The sequence below is a fragment of the Chaetomium fimeti genome (assembly GCF_033439085.1).
Source record: "Chaetomium fimeti strain CBS 168.71 chromosome Unknown B0H64scaffold_2, whole genome shotgun sequence".
NCBI lineage: Eukaryota > Fungi > Ascomycota > Sordariomycetes > Sordariales > Chaetomiaceae > Chaetomium > Chaetomium fimeti.
In genome coordinates this window covers 1,957,649-1,972,629 of record NW_026944330.1, presented here as the reverse complement: position 1 = coordinate 1,972,629, position 14,981 = coordinate 1,957,649, and the positions used below count along the sequence as shown (strand labels likewise).

At 55.3% G+C, this 14,981-nt stretch overlaps 6 protein-coding genes across 6 annotated transcripts; 4 read left to right on the top strand and 2 right to left on the bottom strand.

Annotated features, from left to right (window-relative positions):
• Nucleotides 1-349: 349 nt before the first annotated feature.
• Nucleotides 350-3,604, top strand: B0H64DRAFT_422501 (uncharacterized protein; the record flags this gene model as incomplete). Its single annotated transcript, XM_062805568.1, has 6 exons — nucleotides 350-943; nucleotides 1,082-1,306; nucleotides 1,359-1,947; nucleotides 2,000-2,235; nucleotides 2,289-2,894; nucleotides 2,986-3,604. The coding sequence occupies 6 exons, from the start codon at nucleotides 350-352 to the stop codon at nucleotides 3,430-3,432; spliced, it is 2,697 nt and encodes an 898-aa protein (XP_062662278.1). The 3' UTR covers nucleotides 3,433-3,604.
• B0H64DRAFT_386097 (kinase-like domain-containing protein) lies at nucleotides 3,576-4,891 on the top strand. Its single transcript, XM_062803122.1, has 2 exons — nucleotides 3,576-4,268; nucleotides 4,346-4,891. Exons 1-2 carry the CDS (start codon nucleotides 3,782-3,784, stop codon nucleotides 4,774-4,776), a joined length of 918 nt encoding a protein of 305 aa, XP_062662277.1. The 5' UTR covers nucleotides 3,576-3,781; the 3' UTR covers nucleotides 4,777-4,891.
• A 1,463-nt stretch (nucleotides 4,892-6,354) lies between these two features.
• Nucleotides 6,355-7,878, bottom strand: B0H64DRAFT_318029 (kinase-like domain-containing protein; the record flags this gene model as incomplete). Its single annotated transcript, XM_062800366.1, has 2 exons — nucleotides 6,355-7,447; nucleotides 7,502-7,878. The coding sequence occupies 2 exons, from the start codon at nucleotides 7,876-7,878 to the stop codon at nucleotides 6,355-6,357; spliced, it is 1,470 nt and encodes a 489-aa protein (XP_062662276.1).
• A 132-nt stretch (nucleotides 7,879-8,010) lies between these two features.
• On the bottom strand, nucleotides 8,011-10,206 carry B0H64DRAFT_386095 (uncharacterized protein). The gene is made up of 4 exons (XM_062803121.1): nucleotides 9,851-10,206; nucleotides 9,242-9,744; nucleotides 9,040-9,174; nucleotides 8,011-8,945 (listed from the first exon to the last, which is right to left on the bottom strand). The coding sequence occupies exons 1-4, from the start codon at nucleotides 10,098-10,100 to the stop codon at nucleotides 8,154-8,156; spliced, it is 1,680 nt and encodes a 559-aa protein (XP_062662275.1). The 5' UTR covers nucleotides 10,101-10,206; the 3' UTR covers nucleotides 8,011-8,153.
• A 208-nt stretch (nucleotides 10,207-10,414) lies between these two features.
• Nucleotides 10,415-11,853, top strand: B0H64DRAFT_422497 (uncharacterized protein). Its single transcript, XM_062805567.1, has 4 exons — nucleotides 10,415-10,648; nucleotides 10,711-10,834; nucleotides 10,903-11,187; nucleotides 11,308-11,853. Exons 1-4 carry the CDS (start codon nucleotides 10,614-10,616, stop codon nucleotides 11,767-11,769), a joined length of 906 nt encoding a protein of 301 aa, XP_062662274.1. The 5' UTR covers nucleotides 10,415-10,613; the 3' UTR covers nucleotides 11,770-11,853.
• Nucleotides 11,854-12,629: 776 nt separating this feature from the next.
• B0H64DRAFT_386090 (acyl-CoA dehydrogenase/oxidase) lies at nucleotides 12,630-14,535 on the top strand. Its single transcript, XM_062803120.1, has 2 exons — nucleotides 12,630-12,938; nucleotides 13,007-14,535. The coding sequence occupies exon 2, from the start codon at nucleotides 13,130-13,132 to the stop codon at nucleotides 14,486-14,488; it is 1,359 nt and encodes a 452-aa protein (XP_062662273.1). The 5' UTR covers nucleotides 12,630-12,938; nucleotides 13,007-13,129; the 3' UTR covers nucleotides 14,489-14,535.
• Nucleotides 14,536-14,981: the final 446 nt, after the last annotated feature.

Below are 14,981 nucleotides of genomic sequence, written 5' to 3'. Positions count from 1 at the left end.
AGTGGCACCCTGATCCCGAACCACGAGGAAGCCAGTGGCCCCCAACTATCATGGAAATATCAAACTTCCATCGCGGCACAAGCGCCGGGACGGATGGAAAGTTCGCTAACTGAAGAAATCCCTCTGCTGAAAATGGCGGACGATAGGATGCCGGTGAAACCATGAAGAAAGTCACCACGTTTGCATTTTGTTAAATAATTAATACTGGCGCACTTGTTGACCGTCCGTGTAAACATAATAATCACTGAGCACTAAGCTTGGAAATCAACAGTTTTAAGCAACCGGGACTCAACGTTGACGCCGAGCAACATCACCGCCCAAACATTTAATATAATCATCTCTAATCAACATGGGGCTGGAACAGCAGCCAACGGGCAGGCAGAAGCCCAAGCGATCGGAATGTCTCCCGCTTCCACACGACGATCTCTTGCACTACTCCCGTTGCCTGAGATTCGAGGAGCGAGAGAACCACCTGCAAAACGCAAATCAAGACCTTCAGGGGCGGGTCGCCCACTGGCTTTCTCGAGTTCAACGGGTCCGATCCCATATCGACTCCCGCCCCGAGGGGGAGTTCTGGACAGCCCGCCTCGCCGATCATCTGGCTGACCTCCGGTCCAAACCCCAGCCGCGAAGAGGGGAGAGGACCCTGGCCCATACATTGTCCCGCCTGCACATTGGCAGCCGGAGCAGCCAGGTCAACATCCCGACCATACAAATTGGCGGCAAAACGCTCTCGACAGAGTCAACACCAAACATTGATGCTGTGTTGTCAAGATCACACCATGTCGAAGAGGACGGTAAAGAGCACACTTACAAGGGACTGCAGGCTGCAGCGGTGTACTTCAAGGATGGAAAGCCTCACTCCCACTCCAAGTTGCAGGGGAGCTTTCCTGATCAAACCATCCCCTTGGCCGACCTTCTCTCCAGAGATGGCGATAGGAGTGTCTTGACGGAGCCATGCGAGGAAGGCATGCTTAGGTGGTTCCACATTCCCGCGAACAATCCATCGTGGGTTGAGGTAAATATGCTCTTATGCTCTCTTGTTTCCTTTGTTTTTGTGCTAATATGATACAAAACTCAGGAGGCCATTGCTCGCCATTACAACGAGGTGAGGCCGGACAGGGGGGATCTCTTCGAAAAGGCCAAAAACAACCCTAAGACGCATGAGATCCTTCGTCGCGTCGGCTGGCGCGGCCACTCGCGCGAGGGTGCTGACCGCCACGGCGCCCCTCACACCCGGCAAATGGATCCCGGCTGTGAAGTTATTAAAGGAGGCTCCGGGAACACAAACGCCATGTGCCTATTTGTAAGTTCTACCACCATACTCCTATTTCCGAGTTACCGCTAACTCTCTCTAGTCACCATATCTCCACTGGGAGACAGCCCAGGGTTGGGAGGGACAATCCAAGGCAATCGAGCAGGCCACTCGGACTGCTACCTTGCAGGACCCCTCAGCTTTACAAGTGCATGATAGAGTTGAGGACAACTTTCATAATGAGTTACGCGGCCACAACATCAACGAGACGTCTCTTTCCGCCGTGGCCCAAGAAACCATTGCCGCCTCCATGAACCACTTTCGGCCCATGGCAATGCGCGCGACCACCCGCCGTGGCGTCATTGGGAGGATCTTGTTCGGCGCGGCGCGCATCGCCAAACTCATGACAGCATACGAAGATGACCAGCTCATCGGCGACTATTTGTACGCAAACCCGCCTTTGCATCCGCGGCGGACCCTCCACCAGTCGTTCAACGAGTATGCCAATTTTCTGCGCGACACAAAGAAGCTCGACCAGGACCAGATTGTGTACCGGGCAACGGCCAAGGTCCGGGACACGACTCGCCAGGGTTGCAGTAAGTGGTGTCAGTGCCCAGACTGTACTGCGGAGAGATCTACATCATCACGGCTCTTGATGGTAGACCAGCTGTGGATTTTCGTGTTGGACGAGAGTGAGTACCTCGCCTTGAAATCTTGAGGAGCATTCGGGGGCTAACTTTCCAGACACCATCATCACCAGCTTCCCCCAACGCTGGGGCTCGTACTTTGCTAGTGACCCGTCTGGCGTGCACACTCGTGTCCGGGATCAGTTGAGAAGGGGAGAGCGGGAAATTGGGAACCCATATGATCTCGTCCTTTCCGTGTTCGATGTCTGCTGTCGGACTTTCTACGAGAACACCTCCTTCGAAGACCGGCAACCCCTCATGAATTACATCTTCACTGACTCGATCAACTTCGTGGTGAGTCCGCACAGCAAGGCCCCCTCCCATCACGACTATTGACATCGAAATAGACAACACGGGAGCTTGCCGCCCGTCAAGAGCTAGCCGTTCTAGCTCAAGAGATTTGGACAGCGTACGGCTCCCCAGACAAGGCCCAGATTGCGGAGGCGCACAAGGCGCTCATGAATATCAACCCCGAGGCCGGCCTGATGAAGCAAGCCGACAATATCCTTAGCGACCTCGGAATTATCCGCCAGATCAAGTCCATCCAACGCGAGGTTCTAGAAAAGTACCACATCCACGTCGCCCGCCGTCTCGTACCCAAATACGGGCTGGGCGTTAACATCACGCTACCACACACCCCCGCGCTGCGAGACGTTAGGCGCATGCGTGAGGAACTGGACGACGGGCAGGACATATTCGACGACAAGAAGTCCGCCGCGAACTGGACGCTCGAGTGCGCCGACGAGTCCGAGCTGTTCCTGTCCGACCAGTACAAGCAAATCGACGGCCTCCACACAGCAGCCGAGCACTGCCACAAGCGGCTCCAAGACCTCCTTGACACCAAGAGCCGTTACGCTGGAATTGTCTCGGCCTGGGAGGCCGTGGCCAACAGTATCGAGCAGTCCAACCAGGGCAAATCGATCATGCTGTTTTCCGTCCTCAGCATCATCTTCGTAAGCACCCCCCTTTCCCCCTTTCCAACCCTCCCCCCATCCCCAACCAGAAACCAATATCTAACCACCGCAACCCCCCCCCCCCCAACAGCTCCCCCTCTCCTTCATCACCAGCGTCTTCGGCATGAACATCCAAGACTACCGCATCGGCCTCGGCACCCTTGCCGAAGAGCTGTACTACGTGTTCGGCATCTCGCTCGTCGTCATCTTCTTCTCGCTCCTGCTCGCCTTCGACAAGTTCTCCCTGGCCCTCTTACTCTACTGCATCAACGTACCCACAAAATGGGTCATGACGCGGCTCGCGCTGCTGTGGCAGCCCGCCAGCCTGCAGCGCACGCGCAACTACCGCCGCCTCAACGAGCTGCGCGTGCGCGCCGTGCGCCAGATGGAGGACGAGATCGAGCGGGTGCGGCTGGTGCGGGATACGAAGCTGTTTTGGAAGACGGTCGAGGCCGAGCAGGCGAAGAGGAGGGCGCAGGGGCCGCCTGGGGTGGGGGGGATGAGGGCTAGGGTGAGGAGTGGCGGGTTTGAGGTTTGATGTTTGATGGCCTCGGGGCTCTCGGGCTGGGTGGGACTCATGGGAGGAAAGGGGTTTTAGGGATACTTTTTATTGTTGTAACTTATGATTGCTTTGACGGTACGAGACGTTGTATTTGAGAATATCGCACTATTGCGCGTATGGCTCCGGCTTACCGTGCCGCCAATGGGGGTGAGCCGGGTGAGAGCTGGGTGAGTCGAGGGTGAGCAGTGATCCATCGCTGCCCCCGGCCTTTTTATTGGGTTCCAATCCTGTCAACCCCGAGTGCGGTGCACTGTGCGCCGCTCGGCAGCTTCCCTCGGTTTTCATCAACCCTCTCTCGGTACCTAACTCCCGTCGCGTTCTGACTATGGATCCCTCAATTTCACCGACACTACATCTCCCTTCGCTTCCGGACATTTCGAACCTGGAGATGAACTTTTACGAAACGTCTTTCTTCCGTCCCACGAGTAGCACCTCGCCGGCTCCCCAACTTCCGCCCCCAGATCTAGTCCGCGAAATGAGCAAAGCGCAAGGCCTAAAGGTGGTCAAGTTTGAACGTCTAAATCTCGTTGTCAAGTTTGGCCACCCTTCCAAGGTGAAGCTGGAAGAAGCACAAGCAATGTGGGCGATCGGCCAGTTGTTCCCCGCCAAGGATGTGCCCGTGCCTGAGCTATTCGGATGGAGAGTCGACCAGGGCGAGAACTTCATCTACATGAGTTTAATCAAGGGCCCAACCCTTGGGGAAGTATGGCCATTGCTCACCAAAGAGGATAAGAAATCCATCTGTGGTCAGCTGAGCCAAATGGTGGCCTCTCTCAGGCGGATCCAACAGCCTTCATCCCAGCCGTTCATCGGTACGTCTGTGATTACCTTAGGTACCTACCAGGTAGCCGGGTTTCGCGGATTCGTCTCGTTGACTCAAGAATATTAGGTTCCATCAACTACGGTCAGGTGCAGGACATCTACTTCCGCGGCGGCGAAGAGGCGGGACCCTTCCATACCGTCTCGGCTTTCAACGACTGGGTACAGTTCACTGCGCTCTCATGGCTGCCAATGTCCGAGAGGCCGGTAGATCCATACAGATCCCTCCTTCCCGACATATGCAAGGTGTATTTCACCCACGCCGACCTTCACCTTTACAATGTCATCATCTCCGACACTCCGAGCTGTCGCAGCATCATGGGGATCGTGGACTGGGGGCAGGCGGGTTGGTATCCAGAATACTGGGAATACTGCAAGCTAACTATTGTCGGACAACACAACCACGAATGGCGAGATGGCGGATGGGCTGACTCGATTGTGGCATCTTGCGAGGATGAATGGACAGCCTTGTCGGAGTATTGGATGTGGCGGATCCCGTGACGCCCAGTTAGCCTAAAGAATTCAACTATGTAAGGTACCGTAGTCTTAAACCTCGTCTTCAAAGTCTTGACGAGCACTGCGTAAAGCTGCGGGCACCGCGCTCGTACCAGAAAAGGGTGGTTGGCAAAACGAGTGCGTGAATCCCCTAGTTAGCAATCGGAGGCCAGGGGAGATACGGATAGTCCGACTCATGTCGTTTCACCGGATGCAGGGGGGCGAGACCGCGTAAATTATCTGTACAAAATTGGAAAAAGAAGAATTTGTTCATTGACAGTATTCCGATGTCCGACCACGAAACCTTTCGTTACCGACATGTCGAGAAGATTTGGGAACTGGCGGCGTTGCCCTGGACGAACGCCTTCCTCTCTCTTGCAGTCACCACCGGCTGCCCGCGGAAGCGCATGTCGAGGTTGTATCCTCTAGATGCGCTCTGTCTGGATCTCCTCGCGGTGTTTCTCTATATCTAGCTTCACGCTGAAGTTTGAACGCGTTCACCAAACAGCTACGGTAGATGACTTTGCCACATAGAAGATCATGGATCTGATTGGGTTTGACATGCGCCAGTTGCAGCATGCCACCTTCCACGTCGCGGACTCGCCGTTTCCGGAGCGTTTTAGGTAGGTACCTATTTTTCGAAGTTTCGGCTCCTGAGATCGTGCCCGCGGTTGCCGCACCTTTGCTCGCTGTATTTATGGAAAGTGGGAATAACTACTAGGGAGGGGAGAACAACTTTATGTTTAAGTATGGTCTAATTACCTACTTGGGGATGCTTTAATACAAACTAGAAGCAGATCGACCACTTTGCCCAGCACGCACTCATTCCCACAGTTGTGACTACCAACGCAGGATCAGCTGCGTCCCCAGTTCCTCTCTTCCGCGAACGATTTGCTGTTTCATGCGGATGAAGCACCCTGCCGAGCATCCCGTGACAAAACGTGGCCGTCCAACAACCGATTGGGTACACAGAAAACGCTGCCTACCTAATGGTCCTTTTCAACCCCCCCTCCCCCCTCCCCCCCTCTCCGGGCCGCTTTCCGGATACATCAGCAAAAAGCAAGCAGACGTTAACGAGAGTTAGTGTCTACGTACTATTAGATGCAGAGCCAAGGCCCGATCTTTGGTAGGTACCGGGCATCTAGGTACCCTTTCTTGCCGAACAGAGCTGACTTATTGCCGAACGAAAGACCCATTGTCATCCTTGCTGTTGCCCGGGAAGCCCCCTTTTTACCCAACCCTCAAATGGACCAGACAAACGAGGAGCTCCGGAAGAGATTGGGTGAAGCCATCCTGGAGAGGGGGGAGAAACAAAAAGAACTGGATAGTGTCTTGGACTTCCTACGAGCATTCGATGATGCAGATTTGGATCAGGTGTCAGGAAGCGCATCAAGTGCTCGCGGTAGAAGAAATAAGCGAAGAACAAAGTCTGCCAAGGAAGAAAAGGAAGAGTACGAACGGAGGCGAGATGAAATCGACATCAGCATGGCACAGATGATGAGGAAGATTGTGGAGCTACAAGAGGCGCTGGGGATTGAGACGGTTGATTCGGTCGGGGAGGGAGGTAGCTAGGTAGTTTCATGATCAACGCCATGTTGCCTTGAAGGCTTCTGATCTCGCCAACAGCCGGTCGAGGTCAGTCTCGTACAACCCGTTGTCTTTTAGATGCTGCGTGTATCTTTCGCACTGGTCCGCCCGACGGTGCGCTTCCAATGTAAGTGCTTGGTTGTGGTGGAAAAAGTGGGATACCAGCTCATCGAAGGGTTTGTTTGGGTGTTGCTGAGCAACAAAGGCGGAAAACACGTCGGTCACGTCGGTTGGACGACGGAGGACGTGAGCAAGGTAAAATGCCTTGTTCGCTTCGGCGGTCGTTCGCTCATCATACCACTCCTCTCTAAGCCGCCGACAGCGAGCATGGGCTTTGCTCTTCTCGTCCAAGACGGCACGAAAGTCAGTGTGCATCTGTATCTGTTCGTCCGTCTCGGTAGCATCATGGCCCGTGATCCAGGATGGTGGAGTGAAGAGCCGGCGAGGGATAGTACCAGAGAACTCCCAGTCGATGATAGCCTTAATGTTGAATTCTCCGTCGACGATGATGTTGGCGCTTCGCAAGTCGAGATGGTGCAGAACGAATGGCCCTCCATCTAGTTGTGAAGTGAAGATGTCCTGAGATATCTGTTCTATGCCGCGAAAAGCGAACATCTCTTCTTTGATGTCATCGATGGTATGATCGGCAACCGGAAGCAGCAAGAACCCCGATATAAGGCTCAACTGGTACTTCATATATTCACTGGCGGAAGCAAAGGGCTTTCGAGGGGGGCGTTGAAACGAGGGGTGGCCAGCTGCGCTGTGATGTGGCTGCAAGAGCGTCGTAGCAGACATGGAGATAACGGGACCTACGTGTGGGCAGGACCCGCGGTCCGCATCCGGCATGAGGGAGCCCATGACAGGGAACTCGAGGCCCCTTAGCTCAGTTAAAACATCAATGAGCTGAGAGTAGAATCTTTTTCGGGCTTGCTCTTCTGCTCCCACTAAGAGGCTTTTGTTCAATGCATGACCATGGACAAACCCGGAGATGATGAACATCTGCGTCCTCGTGCGCGACTTTGTCAAACAAACATCGCGTCCGTAGGCAAAAACGCATGGGACGGGAATTCGTGTTTCTTTTTGGAGGTAGCTGGAATTGTGTGAGTAGCGGCCGGAGGATGGGGAAATCAACACATGTACTGACCGCATGGTTGCGACTTCGCTCTGAACCTTGATCCACGCATTTTCAAGAAGTTCAAAGGCTGGCTCTATCGGAATCCTCACAGCCCATTCCGGACCTTTCCCATCAAATTCGACGAAAAAGCAAACATTGAAACTTCCGCTGGCCTTGGCCACAACCCGACAAGGTCTGCCCCTGTTGTGCTTGGAAGCTAGTGCGCAGACGGCATTCGGATCAAGGGATTCGATGAAGTCATTTTTAAGGCGCCGATATTGGTCGTCGGTCATGGTAGGAAATTCATCCGCCGCGTGACCGATGGTACTAGCCCTAGCCTCGGCTGGGACAATGTGGTCACCAGGCAAAAGCGACCATAGGGGTATCCTAGAGGAGTATGACACCATCCATGTCCATTGCCAGTGCACCAGGCGGAAAAGGTTGGACAGCATTGTTCGTGATCATGGTGAGGTTGATCGATGGAAGAAGAAAAGGGGTTGAGGATGAGAAAGAGGTGCCATCTCAACCGAGCGCCGACCAATCAATCGCCATGCATTGAGGAAGGGTTCCGACCGGGGGATGGCGTTAGTCATGTGATCAAGGCTACACCATGGCGAGCCGAGTCACACGCTACACGTTTGGGTCTCCCGTCTGCCACAAAGTGGTTACCGAGGGTACCTAATTACGCGCTTTTATCAACGCGCGCTGACACGTAAAAACCGTCAAACACCCTTTGTGCATCATGAAAGAAGGCGTGTTTCGAGAGCAGCAACGCCAACCAGTCCTCGCCCAACTGCAGCTGGTCCCGCAAGACCCAGTACAAAATCCCAATGGCCGTCGGCGTAATCATCGTCTGCCTCGTCGGTGTAGTTCCCAGCATCCTAGTGATGCAAGAGAGCGTCATATACGCCTCGGCCGCGGCCTGGCAGCGGAACCTGGCCTGTCCCGGAAGAAGAAGGGGATTGCCGTCATGGGCCGCGGCCGCTGCCGCCTGCCGACGGACATACCTTTCATCTTCGGGCGACAGCCGCTCGGGTTGTTGTGATGGTTGGCCGCGGGCGCAGGCGTCGAGCTGCATCAGGTAGAGTAGCGCGGCGTTGTAGTACAGGACATCGAGCGCCAGCCGCGGCGAGTCGAATTCCAAGTTGGCTTGCAGCATCAGGCTGACCACGAAAGGCATCGTGCGTGTTTTGTCAGCGGGACTTCCGGGATGTCGGACTAGGTGTGCAGAACGCGAGTGGGCTCTGTGCCAGTCCCACCGCCAAACCTGTAACGCCGTGGCTGCCGTGTTGATCCTGTCGAGGCAGGCAGCTCGGTCGTGATGGCCAACCACAGCCTCGGCTATACCGGGCAGGTCGACGATGATGTCCAAGAGACGATCCTCGAAGGTCTTTGGTAGTTTCTGCCATGGTAGAGTCTTCCAGGGTTCATCTTCGAGAAAGCAGCGTTCTTTTCGAAAGAGTGCCTGGCAGATCTTATGCGACGTTAGCTGCATGTCCAGTACATACCTCCCTGCCTAGGTAGGTATACGGGATGACGAGTCGTGTCTGGCACCCCACACAACTTACAAGCAAAGTCCTGCACGACCGATACACGGGGAGGAGCTTGTCATTCTGAAATATATCCGGGCCACAGTACTGTAGGATGTTTGTGATACCGGCGTGGTGGGGAGGCGCGTCTCCGCGGATCTTGTTCATGGCAAACTGGAGACAACCAGTTTAACGTTAGCAATGTAACGACCGAGCGTGGGCCAGACCGGGCGAAACTTGCCTCATACATGGCCATCAATATCAAGGTGGAACACAGTTCAGCAAGCTGGGGCTTGGCAGGTTGCAACAACAATGAGTGGACTTCACGCAAGACATGCCCATAGAGTTGGCCGCCTCGGGCCTTCAGGGCGCTATCCCCACGGCCAAGACCCGTGTATCCATACGAGATGGCATAGAAACAGACTCTATTAATCTCGGGGAACCCGCTGGTCGTGACGGAGAGAATGAGCGGGCGCCACAACGGGGCCCAGCCGTACTTGGCAAAAAAGTAGGGCGGGGACGTCTGCTGTTCGTTACGGAGAAGGCGTAAGTCGGCTGTGGGAGACGGCACATGTGGCAGGCGCGCCAAGGTAGTGGTGGGTTCGGGTGAAGTGACCTGCACCATCCGTTGGGTACCATCATGCTCCGAATGGACGCCAAGCACCTTCATGCGCATGGGGAGCTCGTAGCCACCGCAGGTGTGGCCGGAGGAAATGCAACGAGCGCAGGTGGGACGTGCCTTATCTGCAGGTACAAAGGATTGTCTCAATGAGGAAACTTTTGATCCGTGTCCGGGGAGTGCCGACACTGGTAGGGAGGTAGTGGAGTTAACCATGCAGGTACCACTCACCACACTTGACTCGTCTCTTCCGGCATGTTTGGCAGTACCCGCTGGTTGGTAGTCGACCCATGGCGATTAAATGCTTCAGTCGTAGCTGGTTCAGTGACTTTCTAACTTTCCCCGAATCGAGACTTGGCGGGGGGTTCGATGCTCTATTGATCACAGTGCTGCCTGCCCGGTCTCGTTCAATCGGGCACGCTGCTTGAAACCCCTGCTGCTTAGCAGTGATTAATCCGTTTGTCAGGGGCGAATTTGTCATAAATCATGATCAAAACAAGCGGCGCGAGGGTTCTGGCTAAGTCACTTGTGCTGAATCCGATGGAGGTTATCCAAGAAAGGAAACTTAGCTCGAGCCTGGATTTCGAAGTCGTTGGAGCCTTCGAGGTTTGTCAGCCCACCTCCAAGGAGTTGAATCCGTTTCATCATTGCCCGCCAATCAACGGCGGCGCGAGATCGGAGCCAAGCGTTTGCTCCACGTTGCCATGTTGCACCCGCTTCCCGATCGGGCAACTTTGATCGAGCTGCATATCTTGCTTAGTTGAAGATGTTCCTGGAGCCTCAGAGCCGATAAACGCGAATTTGTAAGAATAGAGCGTGATCTACTGACAAATTCGTGTGTTTTTATCATATATAACGAGCTTCATAGTCCAGTCTTCTACTACCAGAATGCACATCAAACGCATCACGCACTCATCACAAACCACATCACAACCACCAGACATCAGCACATCTTCACCTCACACTTCGTCGATTTCACATCAACACCGCCGCAATGGAGAACCTCCCATCCGACCACTTCCTCACCAGGTGCGACCCCAAGCCTCATCAATACTCAAGCGGCCATGGCACTAACAAAAATGCATCAACAGCCTCCAGTTCACCAAGAACGTCTACCAAGACGTGTACCCCTCCATTGACCCCTCGAAGCCGGAGCTGTCTCTGGCCGGCAAGGTTGTCATCATCACCGGTGCCAGCCGCGGCATTGGAGCCAGGGTAACCCCCCCCCCAAACAGCTTGGGACCTACGATATCAGACCAGTAGCTAACAGTTCGTCCTAACAGGGAATCGCTCCCGCATTCGCCAAAGCCGGCCCGAAGGCCATTGTGCTCGTGGCGACCAACGCGGAGAAGCTTGCGACGGTCGAGGGCGAACTCAAGGCCATCAACCCCAAGGTCCAGCTCCTTTCCGTTGCGGCCAACATCGCCGATGTCGCGTCGGTGGACAATTTGTTCGCACAGGTGAAGGCGACCTTTGGCCATGCCGATGTCCTCGTCAACAATGCCGGTGTCAGCGTTGCCGCTGGAAACTTCCACGAGCAGGACATTGACGTGTGGTGGTCCAACCATGTACGTGCCCCCATTCCCAACATACCCCTTCCGGCCGTGGACAGCATAAAAAGAACCCCCCCCCCCCCCCCCCCCCCCCATCCCATCCCTTCCATCAAACACTTACTAACCCCTTCACAGGAAGTCAACGCCAAGGGCGCCTTCCTGCTCGCGCGGGGCTTCATCAACGCGCTCCCGGACCCCTCCACCACGCCGGCGACCATCGTCAACCTGACGACGGCGGCGGCGTGGCTGGTGCTGCCCATCATGTCCGGGTACGCGACCAGCAAGGTGGCGAGCCAGCAGCTGATGACGCACCTGGCGGCGGGCTACCCCAACATCACGGCCGTGTCGCTGCACCCGGGCTTCGTCGACACCGACATGGTGCCCGACAGCTTCCGCCACTTCGACTTCGACTCGCCCGCCCTCGTCGGCGGCGCCGCCGTGTGGCTGGCCAGTGACAAGGCCAAGTTCCTGAGCGGCCGCGCCGTGGCCGCGCAGTGGAGCGTGGATGATTTGGTGGCTAGGGAGGACGAGATTGTTAAGGGGGGCTTGCTGCGCATGGAGATGACGGGCAAGTACGGGGCCGAGCAGTTTCAGTAGGGAGGGGGTGTTGGTCTCGTCGTTGAGTGGGGGGTGGTTTAGCAGGGCACGAGTGTAGAGGGGGAGGTTGAGGTTGGGAAGATTACAATACATAGATTACACAGGCAGAATCAGTCAGGAATTTCGAAAACTGTTAGGTACCGACCTTCACGGCTCCACTCTGGGCCAACTCAGCGGGGCAGTGGTGGGTCTTGAGGGCTGTTCAGGAACCGCGTGAGATGGAAATCCCCCAGAACCTCCGATGCAGCCCGGCTTCAGGGCCTGATCCAGACGCACACAGGATTACACGTAATCCTGAAAAAGATACATTCTGCCCTAAAAGTTAGCGGCTTGGCCTGCAGAATTAGTTAATATATCTGTAGGCCTCTTGCAGCGAAGAAGCTTATCGCCCCGATACTAGTCCTCTCTCCTATTTATCGCTATCAATACTATTAACGTTGGCCAACTTAACAATAGAGGTAATAATAATATTATAGCCTTTACGATAGTTAGAATATATTAAAAAAGAGAAGTTAAAATAATTTTTTTATTCTGCCGCCTCTAACCGCCTCTACCGCAGCCGTAATCCTGAGAGCTCGACATCGTAATCCCCAAAATCGGGGATTACGAAAAAGAGTGTTTGGAAGGCATTTTTGTGCCTCTGGCTTGGCGACCAAACCTTTTGTAGGCAATGAGGCGAGCCCCTTAGCGTGGTACATTGTCTCTTGGCAAAAATGGGATTACGAGCAACTGGCCCCAAAGTATCGGCAAAATCCACTGCTTAAAAGGGAAAGGCGCCTCCATTTAACCTGTGGACGCAATTTTTCGATACTTGCAGGGGGGGGCCAACACAGGATTACCGTAATCCTGTGCGTCTGGATCAGGCCCTCAGTTGTTGAGTCACCAGCCATTCATTCTTCTTACCTGCTGCGGATTGCCTCCCTCGGATCATCCCAATGATCCCATCACCTAAACTCCGAGGGATTTCACCCCATGCGTTTTCGCTTGTGGATAGCGAACATCTTGCAGAGGTCGACAAGTCCAAGTCCTGCGATTAATATTCATGCTCCCGAAACTTGCCTCGTTAGCGCGGTCGGTGGACGAATGCAACTTGCCCGGGAACTTGGATGGAAAGACGGAAAGTCTGGGGTACGGTACGGATGGATACAAGGACCGGCACACCGGTTCTGGTAGGGCTGTCATTTCTCGCTCCACCCGCCCCGCTCGGCAGTTGTCGGGAGTGCTGACAGGAAGAAAGTCCGAACCAGCGAGTTTTGTTCGGATCGTGTAAAAGATGCCTGCTAGGCACACCAGGCCATACTGGACAAGACCGGATTCATAAAAGTGAGCGTTGGACCTCGTATCCGTCTCAACCACTACAATGCGACGATTTATGAGGCGACCGAGGCGGGCGAGTGGGTTTCCACAACGAACACCCACTCGCGCCGCCAACGGCCACTGGCCTTGTCGCCCCTCGTGTTTGGTCGCCGCACCCCCCTGCGCCCCGTTCTCCGCCACAGCACAGAGACAGCTCATGACGACAGCCGGCTTTACCGACACTCAGCTGACGGTCAGACGCGCAATCACCCAGCTATGCGCGCGGTTTTCCAACGCCTACTGGCGCGACCGCGACCAGCGCGAGCAGGACCCGGCCGACTTCCACGCCGCGCTCGCCGAGGGCGGATGGCTCGGCATCGCACTCCCGGAGTCCCTCGGGGGGTCGGGCCTCGGAATCTCGGAAGCCACGGCCATGATGCAGGCCATCACTGAGTCGGGGGCCGGCATGGCCGGGGCCCAGTCCGTCCACGCCAACGTCTACGCGACCCAGCCGCTGGCGCGCTTCGGCAGCGCCGCGCAGCTGCAGGACATTGCCAACATCATCGAGGGGAAGTCGCGCGTGTGCTTTGGCGTGACGGAGCCCAACTCGGGCTTGGACACGCTGAGGCTGTCTACTGCGGCGGTTAAGCAGGCCGATGGTTCGTACAAGGTGTCCGGGCAGAAGATCTGGATTACGTGCGCGCAGGTGGCATCCAAGATGATATTGCTAGCAAGGACGACACCGCTAGAGCAAGTCAAGAAGCCGAGTGAAGGCCTGTCGCTGTTCTACATCGACCTTGACCGGTCCAGCCCCAGCTTAGACATGCAACGAATCAAGAAGATGGGCGGCCGGGCAGTGGACGCCAACGAGGTCTTCTTCAACAGCTACCCCATTCCAGCAGACTCATTGGTAGGTGACGAGGGGCAAGGCTTCAAAATCATTCTACATGGCATGAACGCAGAGCGCTGTCTTCTCGCCGGCGAGGCGCTGGGCCTTGGGTACGCGGCACTAGAGAAAGCAGCCGCCTACGCGCGGGAGAGGACAGTCTTCCAGCGGCCGATCGGGCAGAACCAGGGGATTGCACACCCCCTCGCGGATGCATACATGCGGCTGGAGGCGGCCAAGTTGGCGACGTACCACGCGGCACGTCTCTATGACCAGAGCAGGGCGGGCGGCGAGGAGACGGCCCAACCGGACGCGGTTGGTGTGGCTTGCAACAGCGCCAAGTATCTGGCGGCAGAGGCCGCTTTCTCGGCCTGCGAAAGAGCCGTCCTCACGCACGGAGGCATGGGATATGCGGTGGAGTATGATGTTGAGCGTTATTTTCGTGAGTGTTTGGTGCCGAGAATCGCTCCCGTCAGTCGGGAGATGATTTTGAATTATATCAGCGAGAGGGTGCTTGGTTTGCCACGAAGTTATTAGCGCCATGTAATCTAAGTATGTCACATGTGCTATTCTTAGTTCTTAATTAGTTGGTGTTGGACCTCTCTCTTACATATTATTAATTACCATGCCGTCCGTTGGTGGCTGTCATCGAACCCCCGGCTATTTCCGGCCTCGGCCATGTCAGCCGCATCTGTGGTCATGCGCTGAGTGGTTATGATGCACTCCTGTTCGATTTGGCCATATTCCTCGACTAAACTGACGGCGGATTCCCCATCGTTATCAGGTGCCTCTATCGAAGATACTGAAATGACTGCGTGGTACCTAGCCCCTGCACTGGTGTATGTATGGCCATTTCAACCTCCGTATGACAGCGGTGTTTGTCTTCGGCTTCGGCTTTACTGGAGTTATAATGCGTAGATAGACCTTCGGCCCCGACGACATTACTACCCAAATTCGGCCGTGGGGTCCTGCAGGTGGTCCGAAAACGCGACCTGAATACCGTAGTGGGAAAATGAGGAGAGGGGTTAGC